Consider the following 24377-nt stretch of genomic DNA (forward strand, 5'->3'; position numbering starts at 1 on the left):
AATTCTTTAAATATGCAGAATAATTACATAGGACCATAATCTGACAATGTTGACCACCTGCAGCTCATCCCTGGTTGCCGACGTGGGAACCATTTTAAAATTGATATTTGGGACAGGTCATCGTTCAAAAAACGTGTGTTTGGGGCCTCAAGTTTTTAAAATGTTACTTTCAAATGTATGGTGACATCATAGGTCATTCTTTACCTGATTTCTTTTAAAGAAAATTACATTATACATGCTCACAGACACTGTGAGAATATTTTAGTTAGAAATGTTCACAAATTTGTCTTCATGTAATTATTGGTCAAGTTACATTTAACATTTTGACCAGGACTAACCTTAAATGCAATGGTTGTTTAAAAGCATACAGTATAAGTGGCTAAATATTGCCCTGCAATAAAATAAATAAAGCAAATTGCACTGTGTAAAAGAGCAGACATGCACTCAGCATAAGATAAACGGCTAAAACAAAGTCCTCTGTAAAGATATGTCACCTGCTCCTCCTCATCGGACACAATACAAATGGCCCTTACGATGACAACGAGTCACTTCAGTCTAACCATCGCGCACAAACCATCCAGTTCCACCAATTTATAGTATGTCATCTCGTCAAATACTTTGCAATATCTTGTCAATGGTACAGAAAGATTTTACACATAATTTTGCTTGATAATAATATTAGTTTTAATATATGATAAAACATTTTTCTTACCCTCTCTTTTCTGCTCTGGGCTCTTTTCAATTGTCTTTAAAAAAAATCAATAGCAAATGAAAGCTGTGTTTTATATGCATGCAGAGTGCGATAAAGTAAGCTGAGAATAGGAAACCTAATAAAGGAAATAGCATTGTCTCTAACTTTTTGGCACAAAATCCAAAAAGAAAAATGTGTGCGTTTAAAATCCCTTAGTTTAATTTCATCTATTTCATTTGTTGTACTGATGAATAGATCAAAAGGTGAGATCATTTATTAAATTATATTTCTCTTATATATATGTATATTTATATATTATATATTAAATCGTATTTACATTGAAAAGACATCCAGGGGACTTGTGTGTATTCAGCAATAGAATTTATACAAACTAGTTGGATAAGTTGACCCCCCCGCCCACTCGACCCCCCCAACAGACACACTTTTTTTTGCGCAACACTGTACAAGGACCCAACCGACGTAAGCAAAGTGCCAGTCGGGTGTTTTTTTGTGGCCGCCTCAAGCTTTAACCTTTAGTGGACGTAGTAGAGCCAGTACACCAGGTTGAAGAACGTGAAGATGATGGGGAAGATGACACGCGACCACTTGTCTATGGCATTGACATCCGTCAGGTCCGGGATTTTCACCTTGAGCTGCGAGGCCCTCCTCCTCAAGCGGCTCTTCTTGTGGGCCACAGGGCGGTCCAGGGCGGGCCGGCCGTACATGTCCCGGCTGGTCATGGGCTTGCGATACTGTATGCTGGCGCTGTCGTAGGAGAACATGGTGACTCGCGGGTCGTTGAGCGCCCCCATCATTTCCGCGCCGCTCATCTCGTTGGTGAGGTTGGTCAGCAGGATGTTGCCGTGGGCATCCACCTGAAAAATAAAATGCCAAGGTGCAATTTCATTTCAGGAATGTTTTGGGGCATAAAACCCCAAAACTCGACCTACCGCAGAAGGTCAAACGATTAATGCTTTTAGGGCGTCATAGTTTCAGTTTTATTAAGTGAGAATATATTGTAACTTGAGCTTTGATGGTGATTGTAACGGTCACATTTTCATCCTTATGATTCGTGATTCCTTCTGACATATTATTTGGACGTGTATCATTTATCATACGATTATCCATTATGGCTTATGGATTAAGCTATATACATTCACCCACTTGCACTTTGTTGCTCTCCAGCCGGCTCTTGTTCTCATTATTAGTCTTGGCAGCCTTCTCCGCCACTTTCTTCTGCAGGTGCGGGCCCCGTCCGAAGAAGATGTAGTTGACAAACGCGTACTCCAGCAGAGCCAGGAAGACGAAGACGAAGCACCCCATCAGGTAAATGTCAATGGCCTTGACGTAAGGAATCTTGGGCAGAGTCTCCCTCAGATGGGTGTTGATGGTGGTCATCGTCAGAACCGTCGTTATGCCTGTAAACAAACGACGAGATGGGTCAGCAAGAGGGAGTCTTCCTCCATAAACACACATAGGTTACACAACACACAACATCAAATGGCAGTCTATCTTTACTTTTCCGTGTGATCAATCTTGGTTTGCCCATGCTAACATCAGTCAATCGATGAGGTTAAGTGGCGTAAATGAACAGCCCCTTCATTTTAATTTCATCATTATGACGCTCCCTCTGCCTCCCTTCATCCTAGAGATCGTAGGGCGGCGCATAGACGGTGTAGTATACCCAGGGTTAGTCTGCCTCCATGCAGCGTCCCCGTGTGCTTCATGAGTGGGCTGGGGTCTCGTCGCATGAGGCCGCATGTATGGCCTTGTGTACCAGTCTCCTAGTCCCTGACTTTTCCATGCTCTCTCCCTACTGTTGGCTATAAGGAGAAGCAGGAGCAGCCCTTTACGGTCGTGGCACAGCCCTCTATCGCCTGGTCGCTTAGGCCTGCCCTGCAGTGGTATTCTCTGATTGCAGACGAGCAATACCATCACACCCGATGTGAAGGTGGGAGGGGCCGGACAGTTTTTTCTCAGCGATCTGCTCGCCCTCTCTCTGAGCACTATGCGTGGCGAGAGTGAGGCATTTACCAACATGGTTTGATCGCTGAGATGGGGACCTCCCATTCAGTTCCCATTTAGCTTCACCGTCCCCGACTCTTTTAGTGGTTGGTGGAGACTATGTTGCAGGACCCCGTTGCGAGCATGGTTTTGCAGCAGAGGAGGCTCGTCTCTTGGGAGAACAGCACATTCTGGATCTTGCGTTTTCAACTCGTCAGTTGTTATGCAGAAAATCACCCCCAGAGCGTTGCTCTGAGAGAGGGAGGACTGTGTGAGAGGGGGAGCTTCACATCCCTTGATCTCGATATTTTTCTTCCACCCGTCCCTATTCCCATGGCTCACAGCCTAGGTTCACAGGAGATTTAGTGGCCTAGACACGGCCACGATTACAGCGAGGCTCTCGCGTTCTCGGCAAAATGCGGTTCTGTTGGCGTTCTCCCGCTTTCGCAGGAGTGTGACTGCACTGTCAATCATGATCCCGTTGGGGCTGATGGCCCAGCCACTGGTTCCCCTGTCCCTGATCTTTTTGCACAGACTACAGCGTTCGCTTGCTCTTCAGAGGTTGGTTTCCAGGCGACACAAGCTAGCACACAAGGATGCTCTCTGTAGCCTGCTCGGTGTCACCAAACCTTTAATATTGGGGAAGCCAACCTACACTTCTCAGGGGGGCAGTATGCCTATGTTCCCCTCAGCATAGTACCGTGTTACGTGGTTGTCTTCACGGGCGCCTTGTTGGCGGGTAGGGGAGAAACGTACCTCCCCCACTGCACACATACATTTGCTAGAGCTCCCCTGATGGGCAGCCACTATGTTCTGATCACAACGGACAGCGTGTCGGTGGCGGCTTACATAAACCAACATGTCGCTCCTCGGCCCTCCATCGAGAAGTGGTCGAGCTCTGGCTATGGGCCGATCTGAATCTGCTCAGCCTAAGACCCCTTGCATAACGCGGTTGCCCAGCACTTCAGGGTTGACCTCATGTCACACAACAGTCCCCACCGAGACGGAGCTGGAGGTTACATCCCAGGGGACCTTCTCGCGTCCAGAGAGAACACCCACTGCCGGCTGTGGTGCTCTCTCAGCCATCAGGATCCTCCCTGTTGGGGGTAGACGCGACGGCGCACACACCTTGGCCGTGGGCTCTCTTGTTTGTGTTCCCGCTGCTTCAACTGATCCATCTTCTTTTTTGGAGCTGTTCAGACAGGAGGATCTGTGCCTCATTCTGGTGGTCCCAGAGAGCCGATCCGCTCTGGGGTTTGCGCAAAGACCAATGCGCTTTCAAAAGCGCATGGGTTGGGTGTGCACCACCTGATGTGTCGAGACGGCTGTTGGTTGGCTTCTGATGGCAGTGGATAGCACCGGCTGTGAAAATGCTTGACCACGTTCCGTTCCACAAAACAGTCCGCTACACTCTCTCTACACAGGGTGTGGCCGTTTCGAAGGCTCTGCTCTAGGGCTTTTTCGGCGGAGGACATTTGAGCGGCTGCCTCATGGTCATCCCCGGCTTCTTTAATATCCTGTCCTCTAACCATTTATAATGGATGTAACCCTTGTCTTGTATATGAAAAAAATACTACAAGGCATTTATTGAGAAGTCAATTTGTTTGCTTGTGTGGACCTTTTCCAATCGTCACATACATTCGTTGCCAGATTTGCACATTTGTGTGTTCACCGGCAAACTTGAGCTTCTTCGTTGCTTTTCGAAGCCGATTCGCTGCTCTGAGAATTTCGCGTATTTTATTTAGCTGTTGTGTTTTGCACAACCTCTTATTGAGTCTGATGTGAGACATTGGTCCCTGAGACGTGGTTCCTTGAGACTTAGGTGCCTGAGTCGTGGGTGCCTGAGTCGTGGGTGCCTGAGACTAACTCTAGCTCTATGATCGCAGGCGTAGCGTCTAGTTTCCCAGCTGCTGTTCCCTCCAATTTGTGAAAGAATAGGGTGGTGGACGAATTCTGCTGTGCGCCGCGTTATACTGTATACACGGTGCCGTGGGAAATTTGGGCGTTGCTCACGTTGATTGGTGCATTGCCGAAATGTTCATGCACGGGACAAGCCAATAGGGCGAAGGCTCGACGGCTACGCCTACAACAATAGAACTAGAGTTATACTAACATCACTATCGTTCTCATTTGTGAGGCTGGCAGTGAGCACAGCGTAAGCTGAACTAGCTACACTGCCAGAGCAAAGCTAATCGCCTCCTCCCGGGCAAACAAAAATATGCTTCACATATTGCAGTTTCCAAAATGAAAACCAAAGAGAAGAATCATTATTATTAACCTAGTCAGCAAGGTAAAAAGAAAACACATCAAACACAAAGTAGTGTCATAGCTCTCGCAGTATGTACTACCTAGGGTTCCTGATTTTGATTTTTGGGTCAAACTATCTTCAAACGAATATAATCGAGTTGAAACAATTTTCTAAAATAAATGTAAGTATATTTTATTCATTAAATGTTTTATATTGATTGCAGAAAGGCTTGACATATTAACATTATTTTCGATTTGAACATTTTGTGTATTTTTTTCAGGGGAAATTTCTAAGTTTTCTGTTGCAAAGGTTGCAAAGGCATCATATATTCGAACTGAAAATAATAGTTTGGATAATCGTGATTTCAATATTGACCAAAGTAATCGTGATTATGATTTTTTCCATGATCGAGCATTCCTAGTTCTACATTCTGTTTTTATTTGATTTCAGAACATAATATAGAGAATATATTATTTGTATATTAAAAACCAACCACATTCACAGTTATGACCATAACTGACCATTTGACAATGTTTTTTTTTTTTTTTGAAAAGCAAATAATTGATTCATCATTTGTTGGAAATAAATAACACTATTTGTACTACTATACCGAATGGGGATTCGACCCCTCCTTTGAAGTAACGCTAAATTAGACAAACCTTGATGGGACGGGAAACCATTTAATCTTGTTCCTTTTGAAATACAATCACTCAGAGCTGCATATGTATGCTGAACTTGAAAATGTTCTTCTTCCTCGATTGCCTTCATTAGCAAATGAAAGAAAATAGATGCATGAACGAGCAAATTAGAAAGGCCTCACCAACTGACGTCGTTTGGTGGATTAGTGTTCATGGCCTCGCCCTCCTTCGCCTGCGACGGCCCACGGGAAGACTGCATTGATTTTGCGGCCGGGTGACAGAGCCCCTCTCGACGTGTGGGAGGTAACAGCAAGGTGCTGACGTTGCGGAACAAGTTTCAGCCTGGGCTATTTGTGGCGATAACAAGTCAACGTTGCATCTCCTGGTTATGGACATTCATTCACCGTGACCGCGGCTCCCGGTGTCACGTGCCCGCTGCTGGGGCACGGCGGGAGTCGTGGCTGCCGGGAGTGTCCAGGTGGGAGCGCCCGGACGGCGGTCACGGTGTCCGGGCCGCGGCCACAGTTCCTGGGCACGGTGATGCACGTGCCCCATGAGTGCCCGGGCTCTTTCTCCCTCTCTCTCTATCTCTCCCTCCCTCTCTCTCTCTCTCTGTCTCTCTCTCTCTCTCTCTCTCTCTCTCTACATCTCCCTCTCTCTCTCTCTCTCTCCCTCTCACTCTCTCTCTCACTACATCTCCCTCTCTCTCTCTCTCTCTCTCTCACTCTCTCTCTCTATCTCTCCCTCCCTCTCTCTCTCTCTGTCCCTCTCTCTCTCTCTCTCTCTCTCTCTACATCTCCCTCTCTCTCTCTCTCTCTCTCCCTCTCTCTCTCTCTCTCACTACATCTCCCTCTCTCTCTGTGTCTCTCTGGAAGTTGAATTGGTTTTATTACTGTGACGGACAGTGCTGTTCGCGAATCAGGCGAACAGCACATCGAGGCGAGACATTTGCATGTCATGAATATTCACGAGTAGGAGTCTAAATCATGTCGTTCCTTCCCGCCCACCTCCTCCACCACACTAGAACAGTGTGAAACAGAAGCACCACAGCATTTTTTTCATCAAAACCGACTGACAGGGCATTCATTGCTACTAGTGACCACCGCAAAATGAATGAAAAAAACTATGCAATGACACCTTTAACATCTCAAGACAGACTTCTCATTGGGTTGAACTCCGGTGCTAATACTCTGGTGCCCCAATAATCCACCCAGTTGATACTTCCTTAGCTGCCACCATAGCTAAGGCTACCACCTGAACGTAAGCAACCCTAAACTGAGCCTATCCTTCAGCCTTGTATTGGCTACTAATGAAAATACAGGTAGGTTAGATTGTTGGCGTGATTACTAAAGCTGATTGCCTTGCACTTCCTCCTCAAGGTAAAATAGTCCAAACATTAACCAGAAAAAATGGGGTAAGAGAACATGAATTCCCTTACCAAATGTATTTGATTGGATATAAGGTCAAATGTAAGATTAAATGCATATGTAGAAAATTATTATAAAACTAAATAAATAAGTTGAATGCCTGACCCAATTTTGACAAGCCTGAACCCCTATCTACTTTTATTTACCATGGTAACGTTGACTCCCTGAAATGTTTGGTATAGATCAGTGGGATAATATCAAGAGGTTTATTTTGCAAGTAACTGGACTTGAAAGCATATTAAGGCCCAATTGCATTCATGTTGTGTTCAAACATTACTGCTGTTACTGTGACTTGCACCTGTGTGCCACACTTGCGAAGGCCTACAGGTATATCATCAAGTGACAGATCAAGCATGGGGTCTGCACACGCCAATGGTGTAAAGAGTGGGGACCCTGTAAACATCAAGCATTCAACGCAATGGCAAGACGCTTCATGACGTGAAGCACACACGTAGAGACCAGCAGACTCCAATGAAAACAACAAACAACCATAACAGTTGACCTTGAAAATGTAAATGCAGAGCTCTTTATAGAAAGACTGTGTGATTCAGCTAAGATGGTTGCAATGAGTAAAGGCTGACCATGTAAAAGGCTCTCACATCTAATTAGCATTTAGGATGCACACAGTGATTCAGAGGGAAGGCTTTGTCGGTCAAAGAGGTCAAAAAGACCCTTGAGGCTGAGGTCATATACTTGAACACAAAATTCCAAACCACTCAGAGTATGTGTGTGTGTGTGTGTGTGTGTGTGTGTGTGTGTGTGTGTGTGTGTGTGTGTGTGTCTGTGTGTGTGTGTGTGTGTGTGTGTGTGTGTGTGTGTGTGTGTGTGTGTTTGTGTGTGTGTGAATGTGTGTGTGTGTGTGTGTGTTTGTATGTGTGGGTTTGTGTGTGTGTGCATGTGTTGCACATGCTCATTCCCAGAAGCGTCCTTTGTACATATTTGCACTCTAACTAATGAAAGGATAATTCTTAACCTGAAACTCACATTTTCAGAAGAATGGTGATTCTGAGTCTAAAACTAAAATCATTATAAGAGGGAAGTAAAGCTATTTTCATAATTTCTCTCTGTAGCAATTGTTAGGTTTTTGTTATATTGTTATTATGATGCAATTCATATCATTATCTTTACTATTATTACATCTGCTGTTTCAAACTTTGGTGAAATTCTTTACATTGCTTGGTAGCCAAATATTGCACATATGATTGTGACATTTATAATATTATTTGTTCCTTTGAATTCAGGAAAATATTTAACACATATTGTATATCATGTTATTCACACAGCGAAAAATATAGTGTAAGGCATGGTAAGTCAACTAAACTTATAACAGGTCAGGGTTAAGTAGGCAAGAACCCAAGTTTTCATTGCCATTTTGAGTGAGCTGACACAAATTTAAATGCCTTAGAAATTTAAGTTGTTTAGATACAATATTTGCATTAGATTGGCACATTAGCCAAATGAGTGACTGGTGTATTACTGACTGACCCACTTCCTTAATGAATGTTATGACTGATAGCACTGTTCAATTCAAACGTTTCTGTGTGTCAAAAATGAATGCACCACTTTGCACGAGGATAGCCAAAAGGTTTTCTGTCACTTAGGCCAATCCACAACTTGAACTGCAGCTGTGTGGAATTTTTCGAAATATACCTGCCAAAACGTTTGAAATCATGGCATTATTTTCCTTCCTTATAAGTTACTCAGGAATGTCAATGAGTGTCACAAAACCAGCCTTTTATTTTCCTACTGTGGCCTATCTGGGCAACAGCAGCTAGTGAGCAGGGGTTGAAAGAGTATTGAAAATCTTTAGTACAGTACAGGTACCAATCAACTCAACTTAAAGTAAAGAATTCCCTGGTTAATAAATGATTCAAATAAACGTTAGTTTCCAGTTGAATGTTTTCCAATTTGATCAACAAAACTAATTTTTTTTGTAATGAAGTAGAGAATGTAGGCTATTTAAACAATTACGTATTGCAACTGGGAATTGAACTATCTCCTGCTCTCTGCCCTTCCGTCACATACTCTTTTCTTGATCAATTTCCCCATCGGTCCCAAAGTCAAAATAATTAAAGGGGACATATTATTGCAACAGGTGTGAGTGTGATTAGCCTTACAAGCCGTTTAGAAAATCTGCCCCATGTGACATCACTAGTGTGCGTGTCCACCTAGATCTGTGCTGGATAGATGAGCAACGTTTGCTAGAGTCCACTGGGTAGGCTGGTAGACTGATCTATCCAGCACAGATCTAGGTGGACACGCCCACTAGTGATGTCATATGGGGTTGATTTTCGAAATGGCCTGTAAGGCTAATCACACTCACACCTGGTGGCAAAATATGTCCCCTTTAAAAGACTTAAAAAACAAACCACATTGACATCCCAACTTCTTTGTATATTCTGCAGCAAAGAAATCACCAAAATCCAGTCAAATAAATAAGATAACTATTCAAAACAAATAGCAGCAATATGCCATATTTACATACTGCAGAGGTGCCCGCTGCTTGACGTGTTAGTAAGTAGGAGTTAGTTAGTTAATAGGAATGCACCCCTTATAATATCGTTTTAACAAGTCACTACAGTCCTAACGCCTTCATCCTTTTGAAAAAGCCAAATAAGTAAACAAATAATCAAAAATAATCAAGAAGCAAATCACAAAGATCATAGCAATTACGAACCCAAGGCCACTCTGGCAGCCGAGGCGTCGTAGTTGATCCAGAAGGAGACCCAGGACAGGATGGTGATCAGGGTGGAGGGCATGTAGGTCTGCAGGATGAAGTATCCAATGTTCCTCTTCAGCTTGAAGCTCAGCGACAACCGCGGGTAGGAACCTGTGAAGGTAACATCCAGCATACAGTCAAGACCCAATCTGGAGACACACTACAGTAACATCCAGCATACAGTCAAGACCCAATCTGGAGACACACTACAGTAACATCCAGCATACAGTCAAGACCCAATCTGGAGACACACTACAGTAACATCCAGCATACAGTAAAGACCCAATCTGGAGACACACTACAGTAACATCCAGCAAACAGTCAAGACCCAATCTGGAGACACACTACAGTAACATCCAGCATACAGTCAAGACCCAATCTGGAGACACACTACAGTAACATCCAGCATACAGTCAAGACCCAATCTGGAGACACACTACAGTAACATCCAGCAAACAGCCAAGACCCAATCTGGAGACACACTACAGTGACATCCAGCAAACAGTCAAGACCCAATCTGGAGACACACTACAGTAACATCCAGCAAACAGTCAAGACCCAATCTGGAGACACAGAGCCAAGGGGATCACTGCAGAAGACTGGTTCAGAAGATTATCATTATTATACTATTATAATCTTAATAACAGTGTGTGCGGCATGTGTGCTTACACTTTGCTATACAAACAAACTAGAGAAGGATCCTTTAAGGATCCGGGACAACATGGATCCCACCTTAAGAGGGTGGTGTCAGAGGCTATAAAAGACACTGAGCTGCTCTGCTTTCTGCTGCGCTCTGTCCATCCCGCTGTCCAGTCTTTGCATTACCAGAAGTTTATTCTGCCTTCAACTCCCCCAGTCTACAGTCCACGTACCTATCCCTCTCTGACACCTTAGAGGAATGCATTTTCTGGTTCAGACACAGCTTCAGGTCCTTGTTGTCTTCATGTGTCACAGACACGCTACAGTTGTTCTTTCTTATATCCACAGCCTTAGAAATGACCTTATCTGTAAGGTGCAGAAAGCTTGCCTTCATGCTTTAACACCATCAGTGAGTCATAGAGAGTTCGTTGATTCCATGTGCATCATGTGCTTGGCTGTAGGGTACCCCATGTCTACAAGTCCATCTTTATTTTGTTCCAAATGATTCCTCCCTGATCCCTGTACTCCTTTAGTTCCACAGCAACCCTTGGTGGAGCTCAACAAAGATACCAAGGAGCATTCCTTGGACTAAGCAAGTAGCAGTGGCAGGCTCATGAGTTTGAACAGTAAAAACACATGAGTCACTCTGACAAATTAGTTCAACCTTCCGCCATGACAGTTGACATCTTTCCAAGGAACATAAAGAAAATGTGTTTTATTCTTTATGATCATTTTGAAATCATTATATACATTTCAGTTACCTGTAGCAAACACTGCTTTCTTGGAGAGCGTTTGATAGTCCATAATGGAGAACTGGGGAAGTTCGATGTTCTCCACCCCCGTCACCGACCCTGAACTCCCTCCTTGCCAGTAGAACTCAATGTCATCAGTGGTGTATCCATCTGTACGAGCACATGTCACAGGAATTATTCAGCCTATATGGGCTACCTTCAAACGCTAATAAAGAGATTTGAGAATGACATTTTTATATTTACACTCTATGCATACAAATTGTGAATAATAAAACATGGTTAGTTAAATAGAAGGTATTAGAATCTTTATAATAATGTTATTTCCGGGTGTTGTGGATAATTCCAATAGGGGAGCCTTTCAGTGCTGAAAGGCTGCATGCATATTTCCTTTTACATCCGTGCTATTTCGTAACAGCAACATGGGTCTTACAGATTAATATTTAAACAATTTTATATCTGACATTTTTCAGTATACAGATACTCAGTTTAATGTTAAATGCCTCCTTCGATAAGATTGTTCAAATACATTTAATAAGTGAGAGGAAGGTTCACAACCCGTTAACATCCATTTCAGTGCCCTTCCCTTCAGACTTTGGATTGAGTGAAGTATGTTTTGTGACAGTAATGTATAATTATATCTATTGTCTGTGAAATGTTACTGAGCAAGGGAAATATTTGATTAAAAGGCATCAACTAACCAGTATAAGAAGTACAGTAACATCATTTGAACATAAATTCATAGTAAATGAAATCCTTGGAAGTTAAAGCAAAGCTTTGCTGAAAAGCATATCTTAACAACTGACTATTGACTATTGACTAATCTAGAGTCTAGAGAAATCTAGACAATCTAGAGAAACATTGCCCAAAAAATGTACTTACTGCAAAAAAAGTGTTTAATCGCAGCAGCATGCTATGAATCTCTCAGATGCTTTGCTGTTTCTCAAATAAAGTACAAGTACAATTGAGATTATCAGTCTATCTTCACATAGAATTTAATGCAATTTGATGAAATTCCAGGGGGAACGTCAATGCTTCGGTGTTAAGCTCCAATTTGGAGTACACCGGGCAGAGTCTTTGTTAAGACCTTGAAGAACAGCCTTGACTTTGCAGGCAGGTACTATCTATTATTTAGCTGCAGCAATCTGGAAACATTTAATTAAACAAGAAATGGCATTTTGCATTAGTTGGTTTAAAGTGCTGCATGGCCTCCATTGCCTGGGACCCCCACAGCCCTTTATGAACACACACAGACTCACTTACAGCTCTCTATCTCCAAGGTGCAGTTCTGTTCGTCCAGTGGGTATCTGCGCAAGTCCATCATGCAGGCTGCTGTAGTTGTGATCCTTATGGAGAGAAAAAAATAAGAGTCCAAATGATATATGCACATTCACCAAATGCCATTGGAGTTACCAACTTTAGGGACAGCATCAATTTTTTTGTTGTTTACCTGTGTACAATGACCTCAACAACGTTTGTTTACGGCTCACAACTAACACGTTACTCACAAAGTGTACAAGTCTACAAGTAACTGTTGCTGCTGCCCATGTCCAGTCCTCACATTTTGGGCTCTCTTCAGTTGGACAGTTTTTGTCATTTGGACAATATTACACCTCTCCTGTTTCCAAAGGTTCCTTAATGCTTTTGCAGAAGAGCAGGGCGAAACATGATCCCTGTCCTAGCCCTAAGTATTATCCAACCTTTGGGTCCCCTGCATATAGAGCCACCCACAAGAGATCGCTGACTTTGATTATTTGATTAAAAATAAATGATGGATTGATTAATGGATGGGTTTGTTCTATGTTTCAGAAACTATCCAGTTCAGATATTTTTAATGGAGTAAATAGCTGCAGTAGAAAAGTGACATGGTTCAGATTATAATTGACTTAAGTAATTAGCGCGTACAATCGACATTACGCCTGTACAACTGTACGTTGAATCACTTGAGCTAAGTTGCTCTGTGTTTATTCCCTACACCAACAGGCCTGTTGTAACGGCTATCTCAGTATCAAAGCCTTCATGATACAATTCTATTATCAATTATAAAGCCAAAGATAAGCATGTTGTACATGTTGCACCTGCACATGTTCGGTTCCAGCAAATTACTGCTCCATAATGTACTACTAAAATGCATAAAATTATAAAAATGTGTTCCAACTAGCCATGACCAGCTGTCCTCACTCTTCAAACAGCCAATCCCCAGTCTGTCTATATTCAGCCACCACAACGTCAAGACATGAAAAAACCATCCAGCAATGAATATTCATATTCTCCCACATTGCAGAATATTATATGGTCGTCGACCCTCTGAGAGGCTGCATGCATTAAGAAGTGCTCTAGATAAATTATAAAACAGGTGCGGAGAGAGTGGACAGGCAGTTGGGGTGAAAATAGTTTCAGGCCAGTAGCCTGTTAAAGGAGAGTCCGCAAAAATGTTTTTTTATCCATTTACTACGACTACCCCATCGAACCCCTATGTGTTCACAAGTCTATTTAAATCTGTAACTTTTCTGCATTAATCTATAGAAATGAACAATCCAAAATAAGTGGACAGCACACCAGTAAATTATACTGTCATGGGCGAAAGGTTGATGTCAACTCTGGAGTCATTTTATCAGAAAAGAGGTCTATATTCTGGACCATCATTTGAGGAGAGGAGCAGAGTTGTCAGCCAGCGCAGAGTTGTAGAGTTGTATCATCAGATGATATCCAAAGGTTGTACACAGGCCTGGTGAAGCTCATTGGTGAGTGTCATGGAAGACATTCAATAACCAATTGGTAGTAAATGGGAGCTGCTTTTTGATGTTTTTGGGCTTCATAAACATTGACTTCCGGGCTAGTTTCAATTTAAAGGTACTGTAGGTATGATCTAATTATTTAGCTATTATTTAAGTGATATTTGTTTGGAATGGCATAGCCATTTGTAAGCCATTAGTAATATAACATGTGCTTAAATGCAACACGTAGATCCATTTAGGGAGGGAGGAAGCAGAGATTGAGGGAATTTATTGGTCTCTTCTTAATCTTGCATCTCACCTACAGCAGCTAAGTTCTTATATCTTTCACAGCTCACTCTTGCCTTCGGAATCCCTTTTGTGGGTTAAGTGCAAACCTTGGCGATGCCGTTCTAGATGGTTCTTCTTTGCTAAACCAACGCTACAGTAGATTACAAGGCTGCTAGTGTGGGGGCGCTTCTGGCTCCGCTTTTTAATACTGCTCCAGTGGTAAATATTTTAATATTTTAATTGTTGAAATTGTTATTGGCGACAGTAGTTTGTTTTAATGGCAGCAACGTACATACTAAAACGAATCAATCCAATGGAAAATATAGGCTATCATTACGTTGCAAAAACATTTGAAAAAAATCGCACAGGTCTTTACTTTTCTGCATTTACACGATGAATCTATAAAAAGCAATACGGCAAAAGATATTGCTGAAAACTTTCAAATGACTTCACTTGTGTAAAGCAATGTGTAAAAAAAGGGCGGCTGTTGAGCATTCTTCCTTCACAGATGATTGTGCTGACCCTGAACACTATGGGGTTGGTTTAGAGACAAGGATGTTCAGTGATGATGGCCATATTATTTATCCATTAATAAATCATGATCAACCTGCATTTCCTCAGTGATTGACCAGCTATGGTTGGCCAGCTCTAGATGGTACAGTGATATAATGTAGGGGCCATGCCAGCTCTAGATGGTACAGTGATATAATGTAGGGGCCATGCCAGCTCTAGATGGTACAGTGATACAATGTAGGGGCCATGCCAGCTCTAGATGGTACAGTGATATAATGTAGGGGCCTTGCCAGCTCTAGATGGTACAGTGATATAATGTAGGGGCCATGCCAGCTCTAGGTGGTACAGTGATATAAGGTAGGGGCCATGCCAGCTCTAGATGGTACAGTGATATAATGTAGGGGCCATGCCAGCTCTAGATGGTAGTGATATAATGTAGGGGCCATGCCAGCTCTAGATGGTACAGTGATATAATGTAGGGCCATGCCAGCTCTAGATGGTACAGTGATATAATGTAGGGGCCATGCCAGCTCTAGATGGTACAGTGATATAATGAAGGGGCCATGCCAGCTCTAGATGGTACAGTGATATAATGTAGGGGCCATGCCAGCTCTAGATGGTACAGTGATATAATGTAGGGGCCATGCCAGCTCTAGATGGTACAGTGATATAATGTAGGGGCCATGCCAGCTCTAGATGGTACAGTGATATAAGGTAGGGGACCATTCTGGTTTGGGAAAGTTCTCATTTGTTTGTGACTGGCGAAACTGTCTCCACAGTTGTTGATGTAGCCCATAATGGAAGAGGTATATGACTTGTTGTCTATGTGGGAGACCAGGACTAGTTCCAGCCCCTGAATCACCACCCTCTTTTAAAAGACATTCTGTTGTTGGTTGCTTGAGTGGTACAATGCATGGCAATAATCTTTACTGAGCCAATCGGGTCTTGTAAATATACGCAGATGGAATCCCCGAGACCATAGTGAGCAGCAGAAAACAACACTGCTTATCACGTAGCGAAAGTTGGATTCTACTTTTTGCTCTCTCCAGAGAGAGGAACGTTGAAGAAGGAAGGAAGTTCAGCTTGAATGAAGTGAAACGAAATATAAATTCAGGATGATTTCCTTTTTCTTTGTACATTAGAAGTGATGAGTGGAACGTCCTCGTACCACAGCCTTACTGTCTCCACTGATGGTCCGCTGTATGAGAGGTTTGTACCTTGGGACTAGGAACAATAAGTTTACCTGCACTGCGAAACCCCGATGACCAGGTTACGTTCATTATCCAGTTGAGGGATATTCATCGCTGTGTTGACATGGTACTGGTAACTGGGCTACCCTCAATGGCAGAATCGACTTGCATGCTAAATCCAACCATACCATTGGATGATGGGTGATCGATCAACAGTTCTTGATTTGTTGAGCATGTTTACAACCAAAGCCTGGATATATCTTTTTAAGATCCTCAACAAGGTTTCTTCCTGTAGCCTACCTGCTTCAGTGGAATGCGCTGTCCCGGATTTTGTCGAGGAGCTTAACAAATACCGGAGGGCCTTGCCTTTTTATTCCTGAAGTTTTCGAAAATCGGACACAACATTATCAATATGCGACAATATAAATACTTTAAATTGTTCTGTCGTATTGAGTTAAATGTAATTTTACTGTATTATTTTAATAATTATTTGAATTAGGTTGAGGGTTGGCAGCCACTGTTGTCCTCCTCCTGAGAATACACACTAACCCCTTTTAAAATTGTCATTGTGGTTCTAATTCTACTTCTTCCTTGAATCTACCCATTCTATCTAAAAGGGTTGCACAGTGGTCGGCATCATGATATCATTAAATAATAATCATAATCACTCATAATGCCTGCTGCTATGCAGTAATTTGACTCAGTCAATAACCAATATTACTATTGGGCAATGTGATGTTTGCCTAACTGCCTTTTTGTAGTTCTATTTCGACATCAAAATTAGCGTCATATGTATTGTGTTAAATGTAAAACTATTGCACAAAAAAAAAAGCTATTAGCATGTTTTACAATGAGGGTGAGGCAACATCATGAGTCGGCTATGCATTCAAAACACGAGAAGGGTCATTGTAACCGGAGGGTTAGGCGGTGGAGAAGAAGGGCGGTCCCTCTGGACCAGCGTGGTGGAACGAGGGGATACTCCTCACTGTAGGACTCCCAGAGAACCAGTGTTGCACTGTTGTCACGCTGCCTTCTGTCTGCCTTTAGCCTCACAAGAGAGCCATAAAGGAATATGAAAGGGTCATCTAGGTTTGGGATGTTATTATCAAGCGACTTCCCTTGCATTGTATTGTATTATGTCGAACAATATTTTTGATTTAATTGAATGTCGAAGTGCAAAGAATGAATATGGAGCTGTTGCTCAATGCAAGGAATTTCGATATTTTGCTGACGAAAGCAAGAGGGCCGTTTATCGATTCTATAATGTCTCTATGGACATCAATTGAAGTCTAACACAGCAAAGGTAAACATATATTTACCATTCAATAGATATCTACTACATGAGAGCAGGAAAACTACTTTCTCACCCCTCGTTGTGTCTTTGGGTTTGTCAGCAACACCAAAAAGTACACCAATGCCAGACTTACTCCATAACCCTTTGAAAATGTATGTACTGATGGAAGTGACAATCAATATGTAAAACATTCTTCCAATAATACTTAATAAAGAAATGGTAGGCTACTGCTGTAAATGTACCAATATCCATATTCTATAAGAAAAATTATATTTCTTTATATTGCAGGAATATCCACTTGCCGATGCCTTCATATAAAATAAAATGTTAGTCCTATTTAGAACTAAGAGGTTACTGAAGCGAGGACTGGCTCATGCCCAATCTCATAATCACTGTTGGAGAGGTATTATTAGTTAACAATAGACAACCCAAGTGTTGTCATCCCTAGGGAATATTAATAAAGAATTTGTTAATAACCTCACCCTTTATGTATAGCCAAGACAATCAATATGGCACATGGTTCACATGGTCATTTATATGTTACAAAACAAATGGGTGGTCTATGAAGGTAAACATCAGACATTCTTAAGTATCCTAGAGGCTGGGAAATTGTGTAGTGCAGGTTCAAGTATTCTAATCTCCTGTGGGGTTAATACAATGTTAAATTAGATGCCAGTATTTCTAACAAGTTTGAATGGTTTAGTGGAGCTTATGCTCCAGTGTGACCTAGTCACAGACCCTGAGGAAGCTTGATTATTGAATTGAATACAGTGGATTAAGTGACAATACATTAAACCTGCACTATCTAACCTTTCTCCTGCAGCTACTTCATTTTCAGATGACAGTACTTTCATCTGACAACGATATCGCTATAACTCTAACTACAACTCAAGCCACTGAAAATAATAGCTAATGGGAAAACAGACATAGTGCAGCTTTTATCTATGGTAGAGGGATGGTAGAATGATCTGTGTCATTCAACAACTAGGAAGTGAACAAGCTAACATGCTAGCCCTTGTGAAGCCGATCCATCTCGTGCTTCTGCTCCGGGCCTTCAGCTGTGTGCTGGACATTCTTTGCGGGGAGATTCGTTGCTGCTGTGGCCATGCATTGCTCGGTCCTATGCCAAAAAAGTACCCCTTTCTCTGTTCCATTTGCTGTTGTTGGCAAATGTGTGTGCGACCTTTCCTGCTGGTGTGTGCAGTATTCTGGAGCCTCTACCAGGGGATACCTTTCGTCCTCTGCTGCACGTGTCTCATCCTCTGTGTCAACCGTTGCAGAGGTTCTTCTGGGAGGGGGGGTACCTGTCTCTGGCGTACCGCCGGGGCGGGGTGCACGCTGGGGTTGCTGGCTGGCATTACGTGCCTGGTCAGCTGTGTGTGTGTGTGTACAGTCAGTACTCAAACCCAATGATTTATGTACAAATATATATGTTTTTTATATCATTAACTCATTATTATTATGATAACAACTAATTGCAGATGGAGGACAACGATGCATTATCATGCAAGAGCCCCCTCGCAATTGCAAATGCAACTCTGCCTCAAAACTATTGAGGCAGAGTTGCATTTGCAATTTGCATATGCAGAGTAAAAAAACGTCTGTCTCTATTTTTAAAACTGTCAAGTCATCGTCATCCTCCTCCCATCAAAGCACATAATTTCTTTAAAGCAAGAGTTATTGACATCCACTGTCCCTCCCTCGCCCTTAGAGGCTGACACCCGGTGTTACCGCTGCAGCCGAGGCCACAACCCAACTCACTAGAGCTGGGGGAAGGTGTGGTCTCTGGACTGGATCACTAGAGCTGAAGGTGTGGTCTCTGGACAGGATCACTAGAGCTGGGGGAAGGTGTGGTCTCTGGACTGGATCACTAGAGCTGAAGGTGTGGTCTCTGGACTGGATCACTAGAGCTGAAGGTGTGGTCTCTGGACTGGATCACTAGAGCTGGGGGAAGGTGTGGTCTCTGGACTGGATCACTAGAGCTGAAGGTGTGGTCTCTGGACTGGATCACTAGAGCTGGGGGAAGGTGTGGTCTCTGGACTGGATCACTAGAGCTGAAGGTGTGGTCTCTGGACAGGATCACTAAAGCTGAAGGTGTGGTCTCTGGACAGGATCACTAGAGCTGGGGGAAGGTGTGGTCTCTGGACTGGATCACTAGAGCTGAAGGTGTGGTCTCTGGACTGGATCACTAGAGCTGAAGGTGTGGTCTCTGGACAGGATCACTAGAGCTGGGGGAAGGTGTGGTCTCTGGACTGGATCACTAGAGCTGAAGGTGTGGTCTCTGGACTGGATCACTAGAGCTGGGGGAAGGTGTGGTCTCTGGACTGGATCACTAGAGCTGAAGGTGTGGTCTCTGGACTGGATCACTAGAGCTGAAGGTGTGGTCTCTGGACTGGATCACTAGAGCTGGGGGAAGGTGTGGTCTCTGGACTGGATCACTAGAGCTGGGGGAAGGTGTGGTCTCTGGACTGGATCACTAGAGCTGGGGGAAGGTGTGGTCTCTGGACTGGATCACTAGAGCTGGGGGAAGGTGTGGTCTCTGGACTGGATCACTAGAGCTGGGGGAAGGTGTGGTCTCTGGACTGGATCACTAGAGCTGAAGGTGTGGTCTCCGGACTGGATCACTAGAGCTGAAGGTGTGGTCTCTGGACTGGATCACTACAGCTGGGGGAAGGTGTGGTCTCTGGACTGGATCACTAGAGCTGGGGGAAGGTGTGGTCTCTGGACTGGATCACTAGAGCTTGGGGAAGGTGTGGTCTCTGGACTGGATCACTAGAGGTGAAAGTGTGGGCTCTGGACTGGATCACTAGAGCTGGGGGAAGGTGTGGTCTCTGGACTGGATCACTAGAGCTGAAGGTGTGGTCTCTGGACTGGATCACTAGAGCTGAAGGTGTGGTCTCTGGACTGGATCACTAGAGCTGGGGGAAGGTGTGGTCTCTGGACTGGATCACTAGAGCTGAAGGTGTGGTCTCTGGACTGGATCACTAGAGCTGGGGGAAGGTGTGGGCTCTGGACTGGATCACTAGAGCTGGGGGAAGGTGTGGTCTCTGGACTGGATCACTAGAGCTGGGGGAAGGTGTGGTCTCTGGACTGGATCACTAGAGCTGAAGGTGTGGTCTCTGGACTGGATCACTAGAGCTGGGGGAAGGTGTGGTCTCTGGACTGGATCACTAGAGCTGGGGGAAGGTGTGGTCTCTGGACTGGATCACTAGAGCTGAAGGTGTGGTCTCTGGACTGGATCACTAGAGCTGGGGGAAGGTGTGGTCTCTGGACTGGATCACTAGAGCTGGGGGAAGGTGTGGTCTCTGGACTGGATCACTAGAGCTGGGGGAAGGTGTGGGCTCTGGACTGGATCACTAGAGCTGGGGGAAGGTGTGGGCTCTGGACTGGATCACTAGAGCTGAAGGTGTGGTCTCTGGACTGGATCACTAGAGCTGGGGGAAGGTGTGGTCTCTGGACTGGATCACTAGAGCTGGGGGAAGGTGTGGTCTCTGGACTGGATCACTAGAGCTGGGGGAAGGTGTGGGCTCTGGACTGCAGGGTGAGCAAAGCTCCATAAATGATTCACCGTCATGTTCCGCTCCAGAGATATAAATGAAAGACATTGGCTCGCTGGCAGATGGAGGATATAGATATTTTTGGAAAATGTTGCAGATGCAGCAAACCTAAACACCAGTGGTGACAGCTGCTTGAAGAGTATCTGTCACCCTCTGGACGAGAGGATATTGTAATGACCCATTCATTATGTCACAATAACATTCTTATGTCGTACAATTTAGGCAATATATTACCAATCTCAGCATTTTTCTCGAATGATTTTGAAATGAAGGGCCATTCACATTACAGCGGGCAAGAGTATGTTATACAGGAGTGCAGCATTGTTCCACTTTACCATTTGATCATATTTTGTACATTTTATTTCTTCAATTCTTTATTTAATATCAATTTTCTGTTTATTTTATGCTTTTTATACTCACCAAAATACCCGAAAATTCCTTGTATGTGCAAAATAAAGCAATAATGCTCTTTCTGGTCGTTGATCCAGTTGCTTAAAATACTGAGCAGCCCTTTGCTGGACCAAATCACACCTGGTACCACCCTCTGTTATAGAGCACAGCACCAATGTTTTCCCTGTAATCAAAAGTTCAACATTCGGCCTTATCATAACTGACCTTGATCAAACAGCAGTCCCGTGTGGCCAGGCGGGACCTGGCCACACGAAAACAAAATGTCATATGTTGCTCATTTAGCACCCAGAGATTTAAAAATTATTAGGTTGATAAAAAAATTTTGGAAAAGTTCCAACAATGTTTAGATTGAGGTAGATAGTGTATGGTTGGAACTGTATTTACAACATGAAATCTTACCTCCTTTGGACATTTCTAGATAGCAAGGCCTGAACACATATATATGATATATGCATTGTTCCTTTCTCTTTCTTCGGCTAAAATCAATATTTTGTTCTCTACAAAAAGCTTCCTCTAATTCATTATTATGTGAATGGCCCATAAGGCCTAGACAAGTTTGCAGACTTGGTTGGACATTGACATTCTATTCTATTTGAATCTGCTGAAGTCCACAAGTAATGCAAAAATAATAATATAATTTATAGATGAATATGTTGTCATGTTGAGGTCTTCCACTTCTCAAAAGTGGATATTCTTTAATCGGCTAAGGAATACAGTCTGAAAACTGACCAAAGAAGGGTGTCAGTGATTGTACACCCATACAAGCATCTCGCCGGTGTGTAACAGGGATTCTGCTCTCCTTAGAAGGTTTTATATATGTGTGTTAACAGGTTTATCTATCCTTATATAGGTTATCTAACACTAGAGCCATCCAATACCATAGCCATGCCTGATTACAACATCACAGGAGCCATCTGAGAGATAAGCTATGACAGTAAGACTCTTACCTAAGGCCATACAGCACAGTTCCATCTGGATGCAGTCGTATCATGCGGTTCTTGACTGTCACCCCGTGGACGAAGGACTTCTTGTCATTGATGAAGTAGGTGTCTGGCACCCACAGTTGATCCGCCACCCTGTTGTCCAGGGTCAGGTTGAGTGGGATCCCAGTGTAAGAGAGACGTTTGTCCCTCCACGACTGCTGGAAGTACATGGTAATGGTGTAGTCCTGAGGGGAGGTAGAGCAGGTGTCAGAAAAGCGGTTGCGTAGTAAATGTCAGCCGCCAACTGAGTACTACGTAGTCTGAAATCAATCTAAAATGTGTAACCCAAAGATATTTAACCTCTTCATCTTCCATTACCAGCATTTGAATGGTGTTCATTTGAAGTTCCGACTCTCTCCATTTAAAATTGTCCCACAAATGCCCTTAAAACATACAGGATATTCTATCTTTAGGTAAAATGCCCGACATGAAATGAACAGCATCTGATGCTTAGGGGACCAGCCAGTTCATATGACCACCAGAGCTGATGTCTCCAACCTGCTCCGACCTACAGTCCACATCCTTACAAAACCATTTGCTATGACCTCCACACGCCAACGAAAGCCACTGCAGACGGGAAACCCGGCTCACTCTACCCTACGTCATGATGGTTTACACTGAGTGTTTCGTACAACAGGGTTTTAATCTTCATATCTATGTTTAGGTTAGTTGAATGGCTTTTGTTTTGGTCATTTTAGATATTATCTTCTTTTTTTCATTTCGATTTATTTTAGATTTGTTCATTCCGTTTTGTTCATTCAGATTTATTTGATTTGGGATGTTTAGATTGACGTTTTTTTTACGTTGAGATTTACTTTTGTTTTGGAGGTTTAGGAGGATGGTACCTGGGTCGGTGAAACCTCTGCCCTTTTCTTGTTTTTGGTCAGGTCTTCCTATTAAAGGTTAAATAAAATAAAATAAACAAGGAACTATCTCACCATCTCTCAAGTCTTGAAAGTCTTTGTTTCTACAATTAGTTATGTAACAGCAGTAGGCTAGATGTTAGCAGTTGGTTTGTGATGATGGTCAGGAAGGCTATGGAACCGGGAATATGTAACTTTTCTTCTGATTCTATTTAGTACTCTTAAAAAAATCCCCAAACGATAAAACGTGTCTATCCACGAGTAAATCCATCCCGAGACCATATCTCCTAGAGAGGCGGCTTGGTGGCCCTGGTTCGTTTCCTGCTCTATCGGTCTAAACTGTGTTGCAGAGCTGCAGTTTAGCATTCCACTCACAGCACTCTTGGTTTTTCAGCATTAGTTGCACTTTGCAAAGATGCCTATGCAGGCACTTTAAAAACATGCTGGAGGGATATAAACTTTCCTTTAAAAAAAGATTTTGCTTTCTGTGAGGTAATATACAATGATCAAATTAACGCCAAGCACAACAATATCTATGCATTAATTGTTGTACATTGTACATGTTCTGACTCCATGTTTACGAGTCTGTGTTCAAAGAAGAAGAGATTCAATGACACATCAGAATTGTGAATGTATTCACAATAAGGGCATTTTTTTGTTAATCACCTTTTGAAACTAGTCATGATTATAATTAAAATTCGGCCGGTATATGAATATAACCTCAAACCACCAATCCGGGTATTGACAATAATCCTTCTAGAATTGATTCCAGCATTTTTCCTCTGTATCAGACTCTGGTTCCACTGACAGGAGTTACATTCACTGGAGATGACATAAGTTGGAATAAGAAACTGCTGTCTCATAAGACAGCAGTTTCTTATAACAGACGTTAAGGGGACAAAGAAAGAAGTGTGACTTTGTGTGCACCTATCAGTGTGTGGGTGTGTGCGTGTGTGCGTGTGCGTGTGCGTGTGTGTGTGTGTGTGTGTGTGTGTGTTCAGCCTCCGAGGGGATGAATGCTTTCTTTGGAGCCTATTATTAGAAGCAGCTGTTCCTCTCTACGCCCACTTTGCCATCATCACTCTGGCACCTCAGGATTTCCACAGCAAAAATGATGTGCTGAACGTGAGGAGAATACTGTTCTGCTTATGAGCTGCGCTAATGCATGAGGAGGGAGAGTCAGAGAGAGAGAGCGAGGAAGAGAGAGAGGGAGAGAGGCAGCAGTACTGCACCAAAATGCACTGCATTCAATATGCGGACATGAGGAGAAAACCAAAGGATGGCAATGCCCTTGGCATTTATCTCTGTTCCCTCAAATGTCCCCATTGTTGTACGCTCTCTATTCTCTCTGTTTCTCTTACTCATGACCGTATTTTCCCCTCCATCTCAATTTCTCCCTTTCCGACTCTCTCCATATTTCACTGCAGCAAAGGGAGCCGGCGTGAC

At 43.3% G+C, this 24377-nt stretch overlaps 1 protein-coding gene across 2 annotated transcripts in view; it reads right to left on the reverse strand.

The window, feature by feature from the left end:
- Nucleotides 1–1224: 1224 nt before the first annotated feature.
- Nucleotides 1225–24377, reverse strand: part of gabrb1 (gamma-aminobutyric acid type A receptor subunit beta1) — a gene marked incomplete at both ends in the record, with an annotated part of 31914 nt that continues 8761 nt past the window's right edge. The window contains 6 exons of one of the 2 annotated variants that reach the window (XM_079751934.1): nt 1225–1566; nt 1856–2109; nt 9686–9838; nt 11128–11268; nt 12379–12461; nt 22033–22253. In XM_079751934.1, the coding sequence (XP_079608060.1) occupies nt 1225–1566; nt 1856–2109; nt 9686–9838; nt 11128–11268; nt 12379–12461; nt 22033–22253 (1194 nt within the window). The remainder of the gene's footprint in view (nt 1567–1855; nt 2110–9685; nt 9839–11127; nt 11269–12378; nt 12462–22032; nt 22254–24377) is intronic. The other variant, XM_079751935.1, reaches the window with a different exon arrangement.

This window comes from Pollachius pollachius (assembly GCF_949987615.1).
Source record: "Pollachius pollachius genome assembly, chromosome: 15".
Classification (NCBI taxonomy): Eukaryota; Metazoa; Chordata; class Actinopteri; order Gadiformes; family Gadidae; genus Pollachius; species Pollachius pollachius.